Source organism: Chaetodon auriga, chromosome 2 (genome assembly GCF_051107435.1).
Source record: "Chaetodon auriga isolate fChaAug3 chromosome 2, fChaAug3.hap1, whole genome shotgun sequence".
Taxonomy (NCBI): domain Eukaryota; kingdom Metazoa; phylum Chordata; class Actinopteri; order Chaetodontiformes; family Chaetodontidae; genus Chaetodon; species Chaetodon auriga.
In genome coordinates this window covers 14,000,710-14,023,773 of record NC_135075.1, presented here as the reverse complement: position 1 = coordinate 14,023,773, position 23,064 = coordinate 14,000,710, and the positions used below count along the sequence as shown (strand labels likewise).

General features: G+C 41.9%; 3 protein-coding genes across 4 annotated transcripts; 1 reads left to right on the top strand and 2 right to left on the bottom strand.

The window, feature by feature from the left end:
* Positions 1 to 60: 60 nt before the first annotated feature.
* On the bottom strand, positions 61 to 6,858 carry pmela (premelanosome protein a). 2 transcript variants are annotated; one of them, XM_076743167.1, is made up of 12 exons: positions 6,703 to 6,858; positions 5,388 to 5,483; positions 5,145 to 5,291; positions 4,456 to 4,590; positions 3,480 to 3,641; positions 3,084 to 3,368; positions 2,032 to 2,994; positions 1,783 to 1,947; positions 1,560 to 1,662; positions 1,140 to 1,345; positions 962 to 1,052; positions 61 to 679 (listed from the first exon to the last, which is right to left on the bottom strand). In XM_076743167.1, the coding sequence occupies exons 1-12, from the start codon at positions 6,764 to 6,766 to the stop codon at positions 526 to 528; spliced, it is 2,571 nt and encodes an 856-aa protein (XP_076599282.1). In that variant the 5' UTR covers positions 6,767 to 6,858; the 3' UTR covers positions 61 to 525. The 2 variants fall into 2 exon arrangements, with proteins under 2 accessions (XP_076599282.1, XP_076599289.1); XM_076743174.1 differs by having other exon boundaries at positions 1,783 to 1,944.
* A 4,251-nt stretch (positions 6,859 to 11,109) lies between these two features.
* Positions 11,110 to 15,580, top strand: cdk2 (cyclin dependent kinase 2). Its single transcript, XM_076756103.1, has 7 exons — positions 11,110 to 11,562; positions 12,954 to 13,031; positions 13,137 to 13,257; positions 13,376 to 13,546; positions 13,843 to 13,944; positions 14,086 to 14,289; positions 14,582 to 15,580. The coding sequence occupies exons 1-7, from the start codon at positions 11,447 to 11,449 to the stop codon at positions 14,684 to 14,686; spliced, it is 897 nt and encodes a 298-aa protein (XP_076612218.1). The 5' UTR covers positions 11,110 to 11,446; the 3' UTR covers positions 14,687 to 15,580.
* Positions 15,581 to 16,525: 945 nt separating this feature from the next.
* On the bottom strand, positions 16,526 to 20,459 carry olfml3b (olfactomedin-like 3b). The gene is made up of 3 exons (XM_076745021.1): positions 20,280 to 20,459; positions 19,023 to 19,308; positions 16,526 to 18,711 (listed from the first exon to the last, which is right to left on the bottom strand). Exons 1-3 carry the CDS (start codon positions 20,376 to 20,378, stop codon positions 17,927 to 17,929), a joined length of 1,170 nt encoding a protein of 389 aa, XP_076601136.1. The 5' UTR covers positions 20,379 to 20,459; the 3' UTR covers positions 16,526 to 17,926.
* Positions 20,460 to 23,064: the final 2,605 nt, after the last annotated feature.

Genomic DNA, 23,064 nt, shown 5'->3' with positions numbered 1-23,064 from the left:
GACATAAAATCATGTAAATATCACATGCAAGTGAAAAGGAAAAAAATGGGGAAACATAACTGTGTTGGTGATAAAGTATCATTTTATTTATTTTGGGGTAGCAAACGTATTAATGTTCTGTGATGTAAATGATTTAAATTACATTGTAAAGAAACTGAACTGAAACGTGTTAAGAGTGATTTTCCAATTTAGTATAAGTGGGACACAAATAAGAGAATAGTTATGGCTTGTTTACACTATTAGTGCCAATTATTAAAAAATACTGTAGGTCAAAAATAAATATCACTTTCCTCTACAAATGCTTCAACATTTTTATTTTACTTTGTTTATTACATACTTGGCTCTTTTCTATTTTTACACATCATTGTACACAGGCTGGTTCACTTAACTTGATAGGCTTAATTGGTTTGGGTTCAATACATTGACTGGGAGTTCTAATATTACTACAATATAAAGCATTCTGTGTATAAAGCTGATATTTTAGTGGATGTTGTTGAAGTAGGCTGCATGAGCTCATGATGATATTCACACAATCCTCCCCTGAAGTAATGGACGACTCTCTCCTGGTGACTGTCGGCTCAACAAATTCCACAACAACAAAGGCACCGACGTTACCGCCGAGCCGCCTCCATTATTGTCAGCGCTGTCTTCTCTTAGCGGCTGGTACTGCTTGAACCGCCTGTTCACAGACATGAAACAGGTGAGACAAGTGAGGAGGCCCCACCAATGACAAAAATATGTGTTTCCCATAAAAATATGAGTTCATATGCCATGAAAAAAGGCCAATATGTCCGTCAACAACAAACAAAATCATAAGAAAGTAAAGAAAACTGTAAACAAGAAGGAAGATAGTTGCTTCTGGCTACAGAAAAGATAAGATTTTTGCCAATGTATCAGTAACACTAGTGACGGGGCTCATTTTGTCCTCAAATCAAATTAGGTTGATAAATTAGGTACTCACCGGTACATCAATCCAATACAACAGACGACGCAGGCAAGAACCATAACACCCAGGATTGTGGCTGCAGTTCCAGCTGGGGAACCACCGGAAGCTGGAATTGAAGCACGTGATAGAAATGAGACAATAACCAATAGATTAAGTACTTTGGTGGCTATTAATTCATTTTTCTTCCACCCACCTACTGTCACACTGACTCTAGCACTTGCCACAGCAAGACTGACATCATTGGTCAAGGAGACGTTGATGCAAAATACTCCAGAGTCATTGAAGAACTGACGAAGGATCATTTGACAGTCTGGAGAGGGTGTCGCTGCATTACAGATCGTTTCCACCGGTGTGATACAGTCAGCGTCCGAAATGACTGTGCAGACCTCACTTGGGAGACTGAAGGAAAGATAATGAAGACACAGACACGTAGTTTTAAGGAGAACAATCAGCTTTTTTTCAGGATTTTTCAAACATCAGTGATTCAGGTAAAGTCTGAATAAGGACAATTTGTTTGAGTTGTGTAATTCTAGACTGAGATAAATCAACAACTATAACAGCAAGTGTGCTTACATAAAAGTAGCATGTTTAATAGATAAATGTCACTGCTCACCTTCCCTGACAGGTAATGGTGACGTCCACAGCATTCTGATCCAACTCAGTCGCCATTGATACAACATTGGACACTTGTACAATCTCTACACTTTCAATACCCTCTGTGGAGAAGAGAGGCAGAAGGAGAGATTTTAAAACTCACATCATACTCTGTAAGTTAAAGAATAACATTATCTGTCGAGGTTTAAACTGCCATAATTACAAGACCTGTATTGACTTACGGATAACATCTACAGTGGTGGCGAGGGAGCCATAACGGTAGACCATGCAGTCAGCTGTCAGCTCTGGTGCTTGTCTTTTAGCCACAACCAGGGCAACCTGTGCTGGATCAGCTTCCACCTCTGCTTGAACTTCACCTTCAGCTGGAACAGCCTCTTCCTCACCTGCTGGTTGACAGATTTAGTAAAAGTGCTTTAGTTACAAGAGCCATCTTTTTATTTTGTGTCTGCCTGTTTACAGTAAATACTCACCTGCAGGAGCTGCAGCGGTTGCAACTTCATTCTCAGTAGCCTGCACTTCTGCCTCAGTATCTGCAGCTGGTGCTGCCTCTTCTACAGTTGTGGTCTCAGTGGCAGCAGGGGCTACGACGTTATCAGCAGGGGCTTCTGTTACAGCTTGGACAACCTCGACTGCGGCATCAACAGCAGCCGCATCAACAGCGGCAGTATTAGCATCAGCATCATCAGCGGCAGCAGCATCAGCGGCAGCAGCATCAGCGGCAGCAGCATCAGCAGCAGCGGCAGCATCATCAGCGGCAGCAGCATCAGTGGCAGCATCAGCATCAGCAGCGGCAGCATCACCGGCAGCAACATCAGCAGCAGCATCAGTGGCAGCAGCATCAGCAGCCACAATAACAGCTTCTCCCTCTGCAGCTACTTCTGCCACAGGAGCAACAGTGACAGTGTCAGTGACCTCTGCTGCAGCTTCTTCTCCCTCTGCAACAGGAGCAACTGAAGCAGCAGTGTCAATCACAGGCACATTTTCTTCAGCTGCATCCGTAATCACAGCGGTCTCATCTGCAGCAGCATCTGCCGGCTCTTCAGCTGCAGGTGCAACAGAGGCAGCTGCGGCCCCCTCACCTGCTGCTGCTGCTGCTGCTGCTGCTGCTGCATCTGTGTCCTCAGCTGCAACATCTGTTTCTGCAGCAGGGGCAGCCGTGTTGGCAGGATCTTGTTCCTCTGGGACAACAGCTGCATCAACTCCTGCAGGTGCAACAGAGGCAACCTCTACTACCCCTGTGTCTGTCTCAATGGCTGTTTCTCCATCTTCTGTGTTTGTGGCTGCTTCAGCTGGCTGCACAGAGGCAGCCAGTGGAGTGACATCGGAAGCAGGAACATCTAGAGCAATTGTGTCTCCTCCCTCGGCTGGTGCTGCTGCAGGGGTGGAGGCCATCACAACTACTGCTGGAGCAGCAGAGGCATCAATGGGAACAACTGGAAGAAAAGTTTAAAACGAATGAGCAAATCCTAGTTCTGACATCTTATAGGACACAAAAGATGTAACATAAATACTAAAACCTCACCAGCAGTGGGGTTTCCACAGCCGTTGGGGATGCTTGCCATGAGGACCACCTGAGGTTTGAAGCTCCCAACGGAGAGGTATGTGTGTGTGACAGTTAGATCTCTGGAGATCAGAGTACCAGTGCTGTCCCCAAAGTCCCAGCTGAAGCTGATGTCTGCGTTTTTGAGATACTGGCTGGGATCGTGGAGCGCAACGTTAAAAGCAATGGCTCGGTTCTGGATGAAGTTCTGGTCGTCCTGGTTTACATCATTGACTTGGCTGAGTGATACAGTGAAGGGAACCTGGTCTGATGGTGGAGCAAAAGATGGAGAGCTCTTAATGATGAGGATGTTAAAGAAATGCAAATAGTGTAGAATGAAATTCCTCAAGTTAGGCTAGAAATGATTTAATAGGTCACCTGTGATAGCGAAGACTGAGGAGGCGTAACCGAGAGGGATAAACTTGTCTTTGCCACGGCAGTGATAGATGACGACCTCCATGTTGTACGAGCCCAGGGGGATGTTGTCTGTTCCAATAGAGAGGGAGGAGGATGGTCCATCTGCCACCTGCCAGTAACGCCCTTCAATAGAGCAACATTGTGATTACTTAGAGTGGTCTGCTAATAACAGCTAAAATCACTTCTTTTACACATTTTGGAGAAACACCAGGTTTCATCAGCGTGAGTTAATGTAATGGCCTGCGTCTGATGTGCTGTGGATGACAAGCAGCACCAGAATAAAGTGGAGCAGATTTTTAGTTTAAAAAGGCTGGGAAGAAAGTCTCCACCGTGAAACCTGGCACAGCTCAGCTTCTTCTTAGCTGGTTGGTTGCTCTGCTGTTGTGCTCATCTGATACAGATAAATAGATATAAAGAGCTCATTCTAAGGTAAGTAAAACACAACAATTCTTATTTTGAGGTGATTATACACCAATTAACTCATGTAATTATGAATATAAAATCCAGTTTCTGCCAACTGATCCCCCTACATCTGCACACTGGACCTTTAATCCACATAATAGTGATTATTCACTGAACAAGATTTTCACAGCACAATTGAAGTCTAGCGTGTATTTACAGAGTCTTCAGAGGTAAAAAGTCATGAGAATTTCTCATGAGAAATATAAAATGTCAAAGACAAACATCAGAGATAAGTTGTTCACTGAAAAGGCTTTCTTTGTTGATTGGGCCTCGGGCACATGCTGAGCTTTAACTCCTGGCTGGAGGAGAAACCTCCTCTATTCTTTTACAGCTTTATGGTCTGTTCTTTGTCTTGATGTAGGAGTGCCTGTGTGTGTGTGTGTGTGTGTGTGTGTGTGTGTGTGTGTGTGTGTGTGTGTGTGTGTATGTGTGTGTCTGTGTGTTTTAATGTAATGTAGTGATAGCTGCATTTTACCCCATGTCTTCCACACAAACACATAGCGTGGTCTCTTATCCTGGCTCCTGTTGAACGGCGTGCCATCAGGGAAGACTCCGGTCCTCTCTGCGTCCTGGTCGGGATACACAGGCTGACCCTCCTGATACTGTTGTCCTGGAGGAGATGAAGGCCACAGATCATGCATGAGGCAACACAAGTGAAATAAAACAAGAGTCTTTGTCCTATCAAAATGAAAGTAGCACAATTTCCAAATCCCTTTGTATCGTTCATTATGATAAATTGTTGGTGTTTCAACTGGTAATTAACAGACGGATTTCTCCTTTTTCGTAATCATTGATAAATTACCTAATAGAAAAAAAAATTCTCATTTCTTGATATGGAAATTCTAAAAGAAAAACATATTTGAAAGTGTCTTTAAGTTACTCTTTATTTCTTTAGAAAACATCGTGTCAACTATTTATCTGTAACATGAAGATCATTTTGTTGTTTTGATAAAATGATCAGTGATCTGCTTGTGGTTTTCAGTGTTAATGAAAAAAGCAGAAAATTTGACATCACAATAGGCTGCATATTAACCTGGAGTCCCTGCCCTCCACCGTGTTATTGGATAATATATATGTATGTATGTATGTATGTATATGTGTGTGTGTGTGTGTGTGTGTGTGTGTATGTATACACATATACTGTTACTGGAAAGGTTGTCTTACCATTGATGGTGCAGTTTCGTGCCCAGACCACCTGCCCATCAGAGAGCACTGTCTGGTTTGGTGGGAAATTGAGATTAATAGAGAAGGTTGCTCTTGCTCCAGTCAGGGTGGGAGCATCATTTTTCAAATCAAAAGTTACTTCACCACCTGGAAAGCAGATTACGTGCGGTTTAACATCTTCAGATTGACTGGCAGAACATTCTGTAACATTTCTGTTTTTAGAAACGGAGGAATGAGGCTCACCAGACCAACAGTTCCTGAACCTCTGGTCTCCGTCTTTCCACACCGGATACATCCGTGAGTTCCACGAGCGGTAACGTGTGAACTGACTTCTCGGCTCTGGAAGAAACGTTGCAAACTCTTCAGGAAAAGACGCCACATCAAGCCACTCGTGTTACTCTTCCAACGAGCCATATTAAGTGTGGACGTACCTCTGATTCCATATTTTATTTACATGTTTTTTTGAAGAGATTCTACATGATAATCAATCAGGTTTCGAACATAATGATGAGATGCTTGTGTGAATCAGAGCAGGTTTATGTTGTTGGTGTTGAGGAGGGGAGAGGAGTCTTGGGGTCCTTGGCAGTGGGAGTCACACGACCTGCAATCCCCCTCAATCCCTTTCATGTGACTCTCAGCTGAGCAGCAACATCAGTAATCCCAGTGAGAGGAATGAGGGCTCCCAGACGGCTCACTGGGTTTTCTCTCAACCAGTGAGGTGTGTGTGTGTGTGTGTGTGTGTGTGTGTGTGTGTGTGTGTGTGTGTGTGTGTGTGTGTAAATGTTATTTCATGAAATCCCTTCACAATGATATGACGGATTATTTTCAAGATTGTGACGGACATCATTCTGAATTAAAGCACACACCTTGGAAAATATTTGAGCCTGCAGTCATGAATGGAAAGCAGCATAAAAAACAGTGTAGAAGCGTAAAACTGGCATGTCACAGTTTGTAGATCTCCCCTTGTTTAACAGAGTGGGAGTGTGTTAGCATGAAATGAGTGTGAAATCACAGATCAATCCATGTGCTCTTCAAATTGTAGTCAAAACAAAGAAAGACTAACACATAGAGTCAGATGTACGCTTGTAATCGGTGGAAAAGCAGAAAAATGTTGATTTACATTAGTTACAAAAGTGAAAATGAATCACTTCTTGTGTTGCTAAACTGTGTTTGCATAAAGTTCTTACATCTCACACATTAAAAACTCCATCTTAACTAAAGACTGAGCTTCCAAACTTTATTTTTTTCAAACTAAAGAGAAGCGTTGCAATTCTACTTTATCCCTTTGCAGCTTCTCTCGCTTCAGATGGTTTGTGTCAAAGGAGATAGAAAACACAGCCTGCTGTAGTTTCACTCAGACAAAAAAAAGTCTTTGACACAAGTTGTTGTCTGATGGAAAAAAAAGCATACACTGAGAGGCCTCTTCCACTTTTTTAATTGCAGAATTGTGACCACGACATATAAAACCTGTCATCGTCAATTCACCTGCAGCTCAACTGACAGGAAAAACAAACATAAAACCACATGCCCGACTGAACCTTGTTGCTGGTGTACTCACTTATTGCAGTGGCAGATGTAAAAGCCAAAACCAGCAGTGCCAGTGCCAGTGTCAGAGTCGCCATCCTGTAATCGGTTGTGTGTTTCCTCTCTCTCAGCCCCGATCCTCACCCAGCAGTCCTGAACCCCAACACCACTCCCAGAGAGACTTAACAAATGTCTCCTCACTCTCTTTAAGAGGGCCTCCGACCTGAATTACCATAAAGTTTCTTCTCACCTCTGACATCACTGGGAGTCTGCAAACCGGCACCACCCCCTCTGAAACTGTAAGAGCACATATGAGCTCTGTTTTGTTAACTATTGTTTTATTTTACAGGAAATGTTGTGTTGATGAATATCTTTTGACATTGCTTCTACCATTTTATCAGATTTTATCTTCTCACCAGAGCTAACAGTCGTTTTACTTCATGTGTGCTGTGAGTTTTTTACTGTGTGCTCAGGGAACAACTTGTATTTTAAGTGAATGCAGAAAAAGACGTCAAACGATGGATATAGTGCTAGTAAATAATTCAAATGAACACAAACGCAGACATCCCTCAAGCAGGACGACATTTTTCTAAGTGCATTATTGGAAAATCAATGGCTGCCTGCTGCACAGTGTAAATGAAAATGTTGTACATGCTGCCTGCTTTAGAGCGCTGAGAACTGTGAGCAGAGCTCGAGTCATGCCTTCTCTTGACGTATGACCTTAGAGCTATGTGTGCATGGGCGTCACAAGATGAGTGTGTGCACGGCACGTCAATAGCATCCTTTCATTTCCTCAGCCATTCCCCCGTGTCCTGCTGTCCTCCTCAGGCTGCTGCAGCTTGAAGAATCCGCGCTCGCAGCAACGCGGACACACCCCTGCTCAGTTTATGAGACATATGTGATGCGAAGCGCGAAGCCTTGTTCATCGCTCTCACTGATGCGCTGCTGTCCTTCTGCCTCATTTCATGCGTCCTTTGTTGTCTATTTCTAATTTTATTTTATTATATATTTCCTTATTTTCCATTGATTTTCTATCTGTGTTTTTGAGCTGCATTTTGTGTGAAAGGTGCTGTACAAATGTATTATTATCATCATCATCATCATCATCATCATCCTTCATAGGCCGAACTTTCAGTCAGATGACAACAGGAAGGCAGTTAAATGAATGAGCTCATTGATTGTGGAAGTCATTTTAAAAAAAAAAAACCTCACATTATTGGATGTAAAGACTTTGTATCAGTTTCCACAACTGTTTCTTTCTCATTCTGTGTTTTCTCAGCAAATACGAGTCCATCTAACCTAATGAAGCTTCCCACACTTAGCATCTCCAAGTAACGCAAGGCAAATGACATCAATAAATCCTGAAACAAGATATCACTGATACATCGCAATGAATTATTTATGTTATTTGGATTGCTGTGGTTCGTGTTCTGTGAAGCTGGAAAATACAAAAGCAAAGATTGAATAATATATATATTTAAAAAAAACAGTAGGGGATCCACCCCTCGATTGCTCTATAATAAAGCAGAGAGATGTTTGCTGACGTGCTTTTGTCAAAAATGGACATGTTTATATTTATACTTCATTACAGCCTAAAACATAGCATAGTATGAAAGCACTTGCTACAAAAGAGGCTAGACTGAGCACTGTCGGTCAGCAAGTTCACTCAAATACTATATCCATCAGTTAATATCCAAATATTTAAAATGTGGATCATAAAATGGCTCTGTAGGAAAACACCATATCTTTTCTTGGTGGGCAAAATCTAAAGTTAAAAAAGGTTAGGAAAGTACAAAAAAGTGGATGGTTCATCATAGCTTCACCATTTCTCACCTTTTATTTTCATATTAACAGTTTTTTTAATAAATAACTTGTTTTTGTTTCTCTTTTAAGGCTTTGCTCGCTTCATTTTTTAAACATCTGCGTAATTAAAACAAAATAAATAGTAAGTTGAGAAAACACATAAAGTTAGATAGAGAACAGGTTAGAAAGCAATAAGAAATGTCTTGGCTGTGAAGACAGAGGCAGCGTGAGCCCAGCTATGCAGCGAGTGACTGCTGGTTTTCCCGGTGACGTTGTCTGATGCCTGTGAGGCTGCTCAGGCTGCACTGCATGTGACCCCTCATGTGCTAACAGCACAGTTCAGGAAGAAATAAATCCTTCCCACAGAGCACCTGACTTAACATACCACAAATAGTCAACCGTTAGCTTCTTTCCTCATTAGTCTCCACTGTCTCATTTCTTAATAACATTGTTCCCGAGGTTTGAGGAATTTCTGGAATTAACAGAGAATTTGGAGAGTTGTATTTCACACAGGGGACATGATAGAAATGGGAATTTTGCAGCTGCTCACTTTCCAGGAATATTTTTTGTTCTTGTGGAGCAAAGATAACATGAAAAGTAATGGAAGTGCATGGAATTTGACATCAGGGTCACAGTTACGCTTGGATACCTTAAAAATGATAAAGGACCACACAAACACACAACCTGTACCCCACCTGCAGTCGCGCACGCATGAACAAGCTTTCAGTATTCAAACACTAGCTCACAGAAAACGAGAACTGAGTTTTATTATTGGTCAAATGCCAAATCAATAAGGCCATCTGGTGTGACAAGATCAGAGCAGACAGGCAAATCAGCTCATGAATACAGCAATGCAGCACAGGGCTACGTAAACAAGACTCACCTAAATTTGCCTTCTGCAAACACAAAGCAAAACTTTCGTACGTGACTTTCATCAGGGTGTATTTCTGGTTCTGTAAATCCTCTAAAAGGGCATCAGTTTCTTGATCAATGATGTTCACACTGATTATTATTAGTAACCAACAGTACAGTACTGGTACAGTATGAATGCTTCCGTGTCCAGACAGACCAACACAGGTTGTTTCATCATGCATTAATGCAGGACACCCAGTGCCTCATGACCAATCCTGCTCCATATTTCAGATTAACGTAGACCGTTTTCACAGCAGACATTTTGACTTGTCAGAGGAGGAAAATTACAGGTGTGACTAACATTAATAGTTATGATGATCATAACATTTATGTCCTTTATCAGACATGACAGAAAAGCAGGTATGTTAAAACTGTTGTTTATTTGATTAAGATGCAGACCATATAACTACAGTGTCCTCACCTTAATTCTGACTGGGGTCCTTTGTTGCATGTTGAACAGGGAGGTTAGTATGGGGCCCAGCAGCTCCAGGGTCTCGTCACTGGTTAATCCATGGCCCTGGACCAAACACAAAGCCAATGCAAAGGGCACACACTTGATCAGAGGGAAACATGTGATGTGAAACTTAAGTTGAAAAGATCTTTTTCACAGTGATCATTTTAACATGTCAAACACAGGTGTGACGAGTCATCATTAATGTCATTAGTTCCACTTGATCTTTTCCTGCTATGACAAGTGAAAATGCAGGGAAAAGGTCTGTGAATCCTGTTTATTAAAGAATAATAATGAAACAGGACTTCACAACAGACTTTTTTCCCAGCTTCATTCCAGCTTGAGGTACATGATAGAAATATGGTGGAAACTACTTGCTCTCAACCATTGAGGGACAGAACAGCTGCACGTGCTGCCACTAGAGGGAGCAACTGTGTTTCTCCTTCATTCGGTCCTGTTCAGTCCACTGTGGGGCCATTTACTTTATTATTTGACATTTACCAACATACCTACCTCATGCATTTTAGAATAATGTATATTATATTTCTAGATTATAATTATGAATAATTAATTAATGCATTAATGTGTACATCGCTTCAGTGTTGCAGCTGGAAAGCTGACCGAGAAATCAATAAAACCTTATCTTAATCTATGAATAATACATGATATATTTGTTTTCATTTTATTAGATTTTGAATTATTAATCTGAGTCTGCAAAGTAACTGATAATTAAGGATATTTAATAAATGTAGTAGAGAAAAGGTACAATATTTCTCTTTGAAACGTATAAAGTAGCAGAAAATGGAAAAACTCAAATAAAGTATAAATCAAAATTGACTTACTGCCCGAGAAAATAAACGTTCTTATTAACTTTCCACCGCTGCTAAGCTTCTTTTTTTTTTTTTTTTTTTTTGTAACGCTGCCGCTTCCGCCTCGGACGTTGAATACGTAAAGCGTCATTGCGTCTCACCATGTGACCTATGAGATGTGTTTGTTCGGTTATCTTTTCTTATCCCGATTACACAAGACTTCATCTCTCGATTTGCACCCACCGACGTTAAAACCATGAATTGAAACTCAACAAGCAGACTTTTTAAAAAGACATTTACTTACTTCTTAGCACCAGTCACCTACACAGCCGTTCCCTTGGAGGAATGCTTTTTAGGGGCCAACTCGACAAGCTTTGAATTACCACCCGGCTGCCGTACTCGGTGTGTCGTGAACACAAAAACTAACGCTCCCGGGGTAACGCGGGAAACGCTGCTGTGTTGGTTCAGTGTTTTCCCACAGAGGAGCGCCCGCCACGCTAATCCACATATCAAGGGATATGATCATTATTAAGGCCAACAAATGACCTGATGCCACAGTGTTTTGCTGTTTTGAACTGACCAAGTGTATCCTCCGCAGGACCGCTGCCCTCCGGCTGTAGTTTACCGGACCGTCTGAACCGGACCAGCGGAGGAGTTAATTATATGTCGGTCTGCGCGCTGCTCGTTAACGTTTGTCTGTGTAGCCACCGAGCAGCTAGCTCACACACAAAGAGGGCAGTCTTGCTAACTCGCTAAACAACCAACAAACCTCCAGTTACTTTCTTCTTCTTCTTCTTTAAAGAATGGATACGTTTCAGAAGGTAGAAAAGATAGGAGAAGGGACGTACGGAGTGGTGTACAAAGCCAAGAACAAAGTCACCGGAGAAACTGTTGCTCTCAAGAAAATCAGGCTCGAGACGTAAGTGGAGATCAGATTGTTGTTTGTTATCATCTGGACTCACCGGGAGGCCGAGCTAACGCTGCCGCTGCTAACTGTTGCTTTGCTTCGGGTGTGATTGAACTGTCTGAGCCTCCCTCGGGCTCCTCCAGGGTGTGACAGCTAAACGCTGTTTGCACACAGCTCGCGTTAGTTTGCAGAGCTTCCTCCCCTCAGTCCTTTAGTGTTTGATAGAAACACATAGAAATACTGTGGTGAGAGTGTTTTTCTTTACCTGCAGGTGTAAAACTGCAACCTCAGCTACATTTACACAGTAACGTTACTCATATGATCCCTGCACATATAAGCTCTCACATTTGACATTTGATAACTTCTGCATGTTGTACTACACAGACATGATGCATGTTGTAAAAAAGATCCCACAATCTATGGTGGGTGTATTTGTAGTGGTTTCCAGCCTGGTGGTCAGGGGTCCTAAGATCAATCTGAGGGGCCACAGTATGATTAAGAAATACTTTCTGTCATACTGTCACAGAAAACGTTTTCTGACATTGAAATGTAGTTTTTTCCTTGTGAAGGTTTTTCTGTTGCCCCACCCCTAAAATCCTCCCAGAGACTTTCAGGTTATAACCTAAAAGCAGCTTCCTAGGTGATACATTTCATTGGTGGTTAATCTGTTGGTTATTTTCTCCGTTAATTGATGAGTTGTTTGTTCTGTGAAACGTCAGAAAATGATAGAAAATGTTGATCAGTGTTTCCCAAAGCCCAAGATGACGTCCTCAAATGTCTTGTTTTGTCTATAACCCACAGATTTTCAGTTTACTGTCTTAGAGGAGCTGCAAAACCAAAAATATTCACATTTAAGAAGCTGAAATCAGAGAGTTTTCTCTTCAGCAAAGATAGTTGGTGATTATTCGAATACTGGACACATAATCGATTAATCGTTGCAGCTGTGCTCACGTGCATTGTGCAAAAAAATGTGCATAGTTTGTGTCGGCATACATTCAGGATCATTTATTGTTATTAATTTATAGAATATTTATTTGCTGCAATGTTGTGCCCAGAAGTATCGCTGGTGAGTCTGTTTATCGAGTGTTTTGTGACCTTTGTGTCAGTCCAAAGGAAGAAAAGCATCGCTGTGCTTTTGTTGGCTGATATGTTTGCTGCGCTGGCGGTGATGTATTTATAGACCTGCTGGTCATCTTTCCCCGGTGGACGTCTCTCAAGAGTTTCAAGTTACTTTTGTTGTGAATGCTTTGGCTGTTTGTCCTGTGAAGATACACAAAAGATAAACTGACTTTGAAGATCACAGTGAAACCAGCAAATGTTACAAAATCATGAACCAGGCTGAAGAAAATGAAAAAACCCGATTATAACCCGCGAGTGACTGATTCACCATGTTCTTCACACAGAGAAACAGAGGGTGTACCGAGCACTGCCATCCGAGAGATTTCACTCCTCAAAGAACTCAGTCATCCAAATATTGTCAAGTAAGGTCCTAAAGTTACACCTTTGAGCTAAATCCTGCTTCCAAGCTTCTCGTGTTGCTTGTTTCTGTGAGTTTTTAAGGCAGCCTGCCTGTTAACGTGTTTCAGATTGCGGGACGTCATCCACACCGAGAACAAGCTCTACCTTGTTTTTGAGTTCCTTCATCAGGACCTAAAGAAGTTCATGGACTCCTCCTCTGTCACCGGTATCCCGCTGCCTCTGGTGAAGGTGAACCTCTGCTAGATTCATAAAACAAATCTGTCTTGATCTGGAAGAAATCAGAAATAGATGAAATCTGGGTTTCTGAGTTGACTCACGCAGGCACATGTTGTTTTTGTGTTTGTAGAGTTATCTGTTCCAGCTGCTGCAAGGCCTGGCCTTCTGCCACTCTCACAGGGTGCTTCATCGAGACCTGAAGCCCCAGAACCTCCTCATCAACGCCCAGGGGGAGATCAAGCTCGCTGACTTCGGCCTGGCAAGAGCCTTCGGGGTGCCTGTTCGCACATACACACACGAGGTAACGTGGATGGCCGCCACATTCATCCGTGTCAGCAGGCCTCTGGAGAAAATACAGCGTTATACGATTTGAAGTGCGCTCCAGCGTTCTTCCTCTAAGGAACTCGAGTGCTCTGGTGTAGTTAACATTAGCTAACAGCAGAAATATCTCAGGCCACTCAAGTTTATGGTTTTTATTTCCGGCGTTGTGTGTCACTAAACAAAGCTGTTTCAGAAGGATTTTGTTGATACTTTAGTACTTTTTTCTGAAGAGTTGTATTTTTCTAATTTAATCTTGCTTCTGCGCTTTTTCCTTAGGTGGTCACACTTTGGTACAGAGCACCAGAAATCCTCCTGGGCTGTAAATACTACTCCACAGCTGTTGACATCTGGAGTCTGGGGTGCATCTTTGCTGAAATGGTAATGTGTAATTTTTGTGCCATCACCAGTTTGCACCCCTGATAAGCTGCACTGTGAATGAACGAAGCCTGCACACGACACACAGGGCATCAAACATAACATCGCAGCAGCAGACTGACCTCACTGTCCAATGTCGCACAGATCACCAGGAGGGCCTTATTCCCCGGAGACTCCGAGATCGATCAGTTGTTCCGAATCTTCCGCACCTTGGGCACGCCTGATGAGACCGTCTGGCCAGGAGTGACGTCAATGCCCGACTACAAACCGTCTTTCCCAAAGTGGGCCCAGCAGGATTTATCCAAAGTGGTGCCTCTTCTTGATGAGGACGGACGAGAACTGCTGGGAGTGAGAACATTTGTCTTTCATTCATTTAGCATGAATTACCTCTGTCTCATCATGTTTGTCTGCATGTTATCGGCAAAGAACGATAAAGTTTTTTTATTTGTTGGAAAGGTCACAGAATCAAGGAACAAGTGATTCGTCTTAGTGTGGATCTATTTAACACATTCTGTTGAATTACTGTATGTAAATGAAACAAAATCAGACACAGAATTCCCGTGAAGCAGCAGATTGATCTGATGTGAGAGTCCTCGTTCAGCATTGTTTGACTGTGTTTCTCCTGGTTTTGCTCTTGCAGGAATTGCTGAATTATGATCCAAACAAAAGGTTGTCTGCCAAAAACGCCCTTGTACACAGATTCTTCCGCGACGTCACCATGCCAGTTCCTCACCTGCGGCTTTGAGACCAGCAACGTATCAGGCCGTTTTAATGCAAACAGTGTCGAAGCAATAAGGACCTCCTCACCTCTCTTCATGTCTGCGAGTGGACAGGACAGAAAAAAGTGGACGCTACAGGATATGTTGGATCCTTTGATGGATGTTTGTTAACACCTAAAACCAGCTTTCTAGACCGTAGATGTCCTGAGGGTTCTGCTGATTTCTCAGCCGTGGTGTTCTAATAGTTCTGAATGTTTAACTGTAATTTTCAATATCGTTATTTTGCATATTTATGTGCAGCTGCCATATTTGATGTAAATGTTATTTTTGATTGGGAGGTCAGATAGACACATTTTAGTTATCTACCATTAAATTTCCCAATTTAAAGATATTTTTGGCTTTTGGATGTCCAAATTCAAATAGTCTAGTAGTTGGAATTAAGTAAGTTTGTGGGATAGTGCAAATAACAAACGTCATGCTTTGTGAGACTGAGCAGCAGCTGAGTGGAAGATGTGGCGACGGCTCTCGGCACAAGTTGTCACAACACTCGACGTCAGCTGATGTGAAACAGTTGATGTTAAAAGATCAAGATTTTGTTCTTTCAGGGTGATTTTCTTGCAGTTGATTTCAACATTTGGCTATAAAGTATCTTGAAGTGATTTTAGAGCAGCACTTTTTGGTTGGTTAACAGAAGAGTGAAGTATTGGTTCAGGTGTGTGCTCAGGATTACTCAGCAGACTGAAGTTCTCAGCTTTGTACAGACAGAAATACAAATGTTCCCAGTTGTAATTCAGATTTTACAGAATTGATTGTGCTGTTGCATCTTTCTTACTCTTGATTTTATTCAGACTTGTTGAAGTGTTTTTTATGGATATTGTTTATTTACGGTTTGAAAAAATAAAATTGTTTAAATAACTGTTACCGTTTGTTCATGTGAGGATCATTTTGGTCTCCAGTCTGAGCGACAGCCGCTTCCTTTCAAGGCTCGACAGAGTGAGTGTGTTCTACAGCTCCGAAGCCAAGTGAAGCAATTACAGCCAAAAAGTTTCCAAGAGCAAATACCAGAGTCAAAGTGTGATGTCTTACACTGTTAAATCCAATTACTGTTGCTTTTCACTAATCTTTGGTGAGATGAACACAGCTCACTTCATGAGAGGTGGTTTTGGTAACCTGTTGGTAAAGCAGGTGGTGAAATCTCTACTATGGCCGTTTTATTTTATTATGGCAGGAAACAAGTCGAAATATGCAAAGAAACACATGACGGCTTGAAGATTAAAAAGACAGGAATTATAGACAAAGTGCAAGCGATATTTTAAGTATTCAAGTATGTAAAACCCTGATTCCTAAAAAGTTGTGACACTGTAAAACATAAATGGAAACATAGTTAAATCATTTGCAAACAAACCGTTTGCAGACAGCAGTTTTATGAAGTGTTCATGAGCCCATGGAGTAACATCCTTTATACAAAGTGCTGAACCTCGCTACATCCTCACTTCCTCAATCATGATACTATCACCTGTTACCAATGAACCTGAATGAATCCAGAAGAAGCAGATATTTACAGAAATCAATGAAGCTGATGAGGTGAAACATTAAATATACTGAATATATGTCAAAAATGAGCAGCAAATTATCACCTTTGGAATCAAGGTTGAATTGAAATTAGATGATGAACTCGTATAAGGTAAAATCACATTCGAAACTCATGAAGTAAAACATTTGAAAGTTTGAACTAAACATCTTGCATTGCTGTCTGCCAGTGTCTTTATTGATGCTGCCACTGGAGGCGCCAAAGTCTAAAACGTTTCATTCTTAGACATGTCAGCTTTAACGAGTTTCTTTCTGTACACAGAAAAAGACAGACTCCTGTTAACAGGTGTAGTTTATTTCATAACGAACAGGAAGTAGAGGCAGAGTAGGAACAGATGATTGTGGAGAAATGAGCAGAATAAACGCAAACAATAAGAAATGGACATGTCATATTCATGTATAAATTAGACAATTGCATTATATGAGATGCATGACTCAAATAGTGGTGCTCTTTGTTAATTTTGGTGATTTCATTTAATAAAAGCGTAATTTAATACGTATGTGCTCAACATGTGGGAAAAGTAAACACACGTATCCCAGTTATATGTACTGACACTCTGAGGCTGCCTGCTATCGTGACAGCAGTGTTAGACTGCATTGTGACAACACTGATATTTTGATTATGACATTTGTTGTCTCTACATTCGACATGATGAGTGATAAATTAATAATGCTGCAAAAAAAAAAAATTAATGCTATCTCCTAAAGTAAGCATTGCCTTTTATACATTATAATAAATGTTATATACTGACTAGTTCAGCAACGCTAAGCCTGTGTTTACACTGAATTCTTATAGATGCTGCACGTCTTAATCTCGTCCCAGCCTCATGGTTTCCCCTGGCTGTAAAGACTGCAGGAGGACACACATGACCAGGGAGAGAATTAAGGTTGAATCAAAATGAACAAGAAATGAGTGTTTTCATGCAGTGCTACTCAGATTTATGTTATCAACATTTATTCAGACAACAAAATGGCATGTAAAGTATACAAAGATGGACAGATTTTGTTAGTGCGGTCAAAGTGAGTGGTGCTGTAAATTAGACTAATTACACAATTACTATATTATAATCACACTTAAGCAGGATGTGTCCTTTATCTGCAGCATGACCAAAGAGAAACTAGTGCTTTACATCAAAACCTTAAGTAACCTCGTCTTGGAAGACCTTAGAAACAGTAGCACAAAAGATCACAGGTAAGTACAGTGAGTTGGCGCACCAGCAGACACAGAGGTGACCGTGTGCGTTCACGTCAAAGAGTGTGTGAAAGTATGAAGATACAGTCCGGCACCTTTTCAGACCCATACCAGTGAGACTGCATGTGACAGCTGTTCAATGCTTAACGTCACTGCTGACCACTTTGCGTACCATGTTGGAGTATTTTTGAGTGTATTTTTCAGACCTCCATCGCTGTCAATCCATTTCTGTATGGTGTGAAAATCATGTGGCAGACGCTTAAGTTGTTTAACGTGTCATAGTGTCTCTAAATTGTTATGTAATTGTTTAGACACGTTCAAAAGTCTGAAATTCTGCAGCATGTGTCATAAATGGTCAGCAGTGATATAAAGTGCACATGATTTGTAAAGCTTTAACTTGTAAAAGCACTGGTCTGGTCCTTTAAGGGGGTTTGGGTGTGTGTGTGTGGAAGCTTTGTGAGGATGGTGCAGTGGTTTCTTTTGCTCAAACTTCTAGTTTCTTTTTCATGACAAGCTTGTACAGGATCTGGTAGCCATCATCCCAGGCGTACAGCAGCTGCTCCTGCGGGTTGTACTTCAGACTGGAGTGGGCCCCGTAACGCTTTGGAAAGTAAATCAGCGGTGCGTCTTCATTGGTCACCATGTCATTGACATCAAACACACACTGGACACGAGAGCGGCCGGGCTGCTTGCTGTTGTACACCACATACAAAGTACCACAGATGACAAAAGCCGCCTCTGCGTTGTCTCTTGGACAGTTTGTGTCCCACATTTGCTCGATGTCCAGCGATTTGGCGTCCATTTTGGCCAGAGAGATGTGCCTATCGTTCTGCCGCGTGGCATAAATGGCCCACAGGCCTTCCTCGTCCACAGCCAGGTCCATCACTGTCTCGGGGGTCAGGCCGTACACTGGGACATGGTCCTGCACTGGGAACACTGTGGTGTCAGTCACAGAGCTGTTCTTCATGTCGTATTTAACCAACATTATCTCCTCAGCCTGGCTTATGTAATACGCGTGATTGTTGTAGACAATGTGTCCCGTTCCCGTCCAGGCAGACGGCAGCTTCAGGCTCTTGGACTGAGACAGACCCAGCGAGCGGGTTAAGTCTTGCACGGTGGCAAACTCATGGATGGTGTCTTCGTCTGTCCCGTTAAAAATGTAGACCTTCCCAGAGGCCCTGCTGGTGTCTTTGGTCCACATGCCCTTTGGCCCCCCAACTCGCTTCAAGATCTTCATGGCTTTTATGCTGGAGATCATGTCACTGCAGTCTGTGAGTGGGAGGGTGACAAGCTTTATATGGTGGGCAACACCTTTCTGACACGTTAACAACATTTACATTGAAATATATCATAATATCATCTAACTCTCTGCGAGAAAGCGAATAAGCATGTGATCTTCTTATAAAACTGTTCTGTAACGTCAGATTATAAGATTATTTTGATGGTTACAGCGTTAAAAACTTGAGGATTTTCTTACTTTTCAAACAATCACATGCGGAGGGCTTTGAGTTTAATAAAACACAGTGTTTATTCTGGTCTGCTCAGCTGTCCGTGTGCAGTTTAAGCACAGCACATCTCACCTGATAACTTTGAATACTTTGCCCTCTGCTTCTCCTTCACCAGCGTCACCTGCTGCTCGATCAGCTTGTCGTCCACATCCACACACGGCTGAGCTCCGTTCTGAGTCTCCAGGTAGTCCAGCTCACGCTCCACCCGGTCCACCCGCGATCCCACACCGTCCAGATTCGTTCTCAGTGTCTCTTTCTCTTTATCCAGGGTCTCCAGCTGGGAAACCATCTGTTGCTTCAATTCCCGCAGTTCTGAAGCGTAGCGCGTGGTCTGTTCATGCCACAATGAGATCCGGTCCTGTTTTAAAAGGTGACATAAGATTAGTTATGTGTGCTGTTTTATACAAGTGTTCACACTCCATCTTACCAGTTTGTATTTCAGTAATGTGAGTAATTCGTGTATATTTGTTTTACAGGAACTCTAAATGCCGTTCTGGAGAGATGAAAAAGCCATAATTTTATGTTCTATTCAGGCTCAGTAAATAGACCGAGACAGAAGGGCATAATAAGAAGGAAACTCATCCTTCAAAGAACCAGGTTCAGCCCACACGTGGCAAGTATCCACCCTGCTCAAATGTCCTCAAGCAAAACACGAAATCCTACCAGCTCACCCAGTGGCAGACCCTGACCTTTGACCTCGCTGTGGAGGACAAAAATGAAGAGAGATTTTCCCTACAGGTGATCAGCAGAGTCTGACGCTTCATTACAGAGCGATGCAGAAACTGTTAGATAGAGAGACCATCAGCTGTTTTATTTTTCACCTTTTCCTACAAACAAAACCACAATATTAAGGGTACTAAGAGAGATATATTTCTATCCATCACAACAATAAGTTTCCACAATTTCAGGAAAAGTTGTTTAATCTGTTGTTTGTGAAATAATTACTTTGATTTGATCATCATGATAAATGTCACTTTGTAATGCCAATACAGCAAAACTCCACAAAATAAACCAGCCTTCATAGAATTTTACAGTTTCCAATTATATAAGTTTTACAAACGGCAGTTTTTGTTTTTATTGTGTCATTTTTCACATAATATATACAAATATCTGACTGATCTAACTTTTAAACTCTATATTTTCGTCTCAGTCTCTGAACTCAAACAAGAAGCTCATAACCCCAAAAGTTTTCAGAGAGCTGCATTTTCCAGCATTTTCCTCAGGATTTGCCCACATCTGCATTCCATTGCCTTTGCCCTGTCCCTGGAAGTTTCCTTTCAGAGGGACTCTGGAGCACAGGGCTCGGCAGGGAGGTGAAGGGAGTCTTACCTCTATAGCGAGCAGCCGCCGCTCCAAGTAGTCAATCAGTGCTTGGTGCTGAGCGGTGGCAAAGCAGGCCAAAGTAACCAAGACGACAAGTCCTCTCATTTTGTGTCAGCTCAGTCTCTTTAGGTCCTGACGACGTTTGACTGGAGCTCAGTGAGCGAGTGTGAAGGAGCCAGCAGATTCCCAGAGGTGGGCTGGAATGTTTTACTAAGCTGTCTGGGAGGAGCCAAAAACATCTGGTGCAGATGGAAGCACACAGTCCTTAAAGACAGTATTTTTTTTATCTTTAACTTCTATCTGACTGACAAACTGAAAAAAAAACACCAAAATATACAGTCTGATGGTTGCATGTATGTGTGAATTTGATGGGGCAGGAAGTTTTTAATGTGTGGTCCTGCGCCACACGATAATGTGGTGCTGGACCACAAGTTACGTAGGAGGAGGAAACATAATGTGAGTGGGAGTCAGTGAGGCACTGTTCTCCTGTACTAAGGGAAATACCATGGACTGAGGACTGTGACCAACTTCAGAAAGTCACCCTCGGTTTAAACTCTGTAACAAAGTCAATGAAGAGCTCTGTGGAGCACAATATGAACTCTACCGGCAGATGAATTTCTTAGATGTTGAATCCAAACGGGTATCTTTATTTTGAAAGGTGAAAGTGGACATCTAATGTGCCGAATGAGATTAAAGCAGACAGATTAACTTTATTAATCCCTGGACGGGAAACTAATTCAGACACAAGTCACAAGATACACAAGTTACATCTGACAACATATGAAGGACACACTGCCATAACAGCAGCAGTGACTCTCACACACAAGCAAACGCATATTCCATGAGGATTTTACTGTCGAGCCATTCAACTAAAAACATATATCTGACACAATAGACTATTTATTAATAACTAAAAGTCACAAATCATACATCTGGAAACAGGCTCAATACATCAGCCAATGAATATAAAATGGAAACTGATAATTGTAAAAACAGCACATGTAACCTTGCAAATCATATCCACAAACACAGCTCACTGTGCTGTGGGCACGACCGACCTCCTAAATCATCTGTGAAACATCTGCGAATCCTTAACCAGCCACTCGACACCCTTTTATAGACCACTAAAAACACAAAATATCCACACAGTTAATGCTGCTCCTATCATAGCCAATAACGCTGCTGCACCAAAATTCAACGGCACAGAATAACCTCGAGGATCCATCTGATGTAAACAAGCATGTAAGTAATGGACAGAGTGGTGGACTGGAAGCAATATGGTATTGGAAAAATAATCTAAATAAAATGTGAAACATATGTAAAGAGTTTCTTTCTGAGAGCTTCATTCATGAGGATTTTTTGATGAAGTTACAGCAGTTTTCCAGCTGTTCATGTGCACAGGAACAGCTGTAATAATGGGCTCATGTCTGTCGTACTGAAAATACAGTAGTTAGCCTTGCCAGCCGTGAATTACTGGGGAAATAGGGAATAGTGTTCACACTGTCTCTGGTCTCACTTGCCACACAAGAGTCAGTATTGACATCACTGCACACCTCGGTTTTTCCCGTTGGCTCTAAAACTCACCCTGAGCCACAAGGGCAATAATTAATGGCATAATACTCTTCCTGTCCTTTTGAGTTTCACAGGTTTTTAATTCATTTTATTTTGGCTGTTTTGAACTGGATGACATAGTTTCCGATAGAGACACATTTGTGGAGGAAAGACGTGACAAAAGATGGTTTTATACAACTGTAACAAGTTCTGTCTGTCTTTCATTCATGCCCTCTCTCGTGTGATTTTATGTATTGTAAATAGCACCCTGAGCATCTGGAGTGGAAAATTGATTTTGCAAATCAAAACTATTATTTCCATTCTGTACAAACTGCAGTGCAATTGCTTTGCATTTCCATATTTTCAGCACCACTTGAGTGTGTCTGCCTACGCACTGTCCACTGGCACTAACACTGCTGACAGCATGGCAGCTTTATCCTCAGAATATACCGAACTGATGCAATCGAACCAAGAACTGTGAAAGACAGCATATGCCCTGAACTCTCATCTCTCCTCATCTCTTTCCTTTTTTTAGAGGAATGTGTCAGTTAGCTCTTTTTTGGAGAAAGCTAGGCACCAGCTGTATGTGGTCGGGCACCAGCATCCAGAAGTTGTGATACATTTCTGGTGAAATAGTTCCAGATCCTTTTCTAGCATGTAGGGTAGCCATTAAGGCACTGCGTGGCAACCTTTGACACCTTTCAGGCTTCCTGTTGAAGAGTTATCGAGCCAAGTTTGAGGTGGAGTTGCATCAGTTTGCCTTTAAACCTTTGACTAGAATGATAACAAAGCCCAGAACCATGCATGTTTATATTTCTACACGATTTTACAGAATTATCTGTACACTAAGCCCAAGAATGTGTGTGTGTGTGTGTGTGTGTGTGTGTGTGTGTGTGTGTGTGTGTAATCTCCATTGAGTTCTGGTGACCATTTTTTTAAATCCTCAGATCTTTTTCATGTCATTTCCTCCTGCCGACAGTACCCTGTTGTGCAGGATTGTAGCTCCTCTATCAGTCAGTGGGCTCTCATGCCATCTCTCATGCACATGAATTACACCACAAATGTTGTTGCTGCTTAATGCTGCTACAACTAAAGGTCCACTGTTTCGGTCTTCATTTACAATACAGTCACTGTGTTCATGGTAGTGTGCGGCAACTTTATGACTTTCCTTTATCTCACTTTACACTGTGAGTTGTTGAGGTTTGTTTGTTTAACAATGTGTTTATTTGCATAGGGGTCT

What these genes read in the sequence shown, in the direction of transcription:
- pmela (XM_076743167.1), bottom strand. Translation starts at nt 6,766, where the DNA reads ATGGCGACTCTGACACTGGCACTGGCACTGCTGGTTTTGGCTTTTACA. An exon ending in TAGAGTCAGTGTGACAGTAG is followed by an intron (nt 1,053 to 1,139) that starts GTGGGTGGAAGA and finishes CTTCAATTCCAG; the next exon opens with CTTCCGGTGGTTCCCCAGCT. An exon ending in TGTATTGGATTGATGTACCG is followed by an intron (nt 680 to 961) that starts GTGAGTACCTAA and finishes GTCTGTGAACAG; the next exon opens with GCGGTTCAAGCAGTACCAGC.
- cdk2 (XM_076756103.1), top strand. Translation starts at nt 11,447, where the DNA reads ATGGATACGTTTCAGAAGGTAGAAAAGATAGGAGAAGGGACGTACGGA. An exon ending in TCCCGCTGCCTCTGGTGAAG is followed by an intron (nt 13,258 to 13,375) that starts GTGAACCTCTGC and finishes TTGTGTTTGTAG; the next exon opens with AGTTATCTGTTCCAGCTGCT. An exon ending in ACGGACGAGAACTGCTGGGA is followed by an intron (nt 14,290 to 14,581) that starts GTGAGAACATTT and finishes TTGCTCTTGCAG; the next exon opens with GAATTGCTGAATTATGATCC.
- olfml3b (XM_076745021.1), bottom strand. Translation starts at nt 20,378, where the DNA reads ATGAGAGGACTTGTCGTCTTGGTTACTTTGGCCTGCTTTGCCACCGCT. An exon ending in GGCGGCTGCTCGCTATAGAG is followed by an intron (nt 19,309 to 20,279) that starts GTAAGACTCCCT and finishes CTTTTAAAACAG; the next exon opens with GACCGGATCTCATTGTGGCA. An exon ending in AAAGTATTCAAAGTTATCAG is followed by an intron (nt 18,712 to 19,022) that starts GTGAGATGTGCT and finishes TCCCACTCACAG; the next exon opens with ACTGCAGTGACATGATCTCC.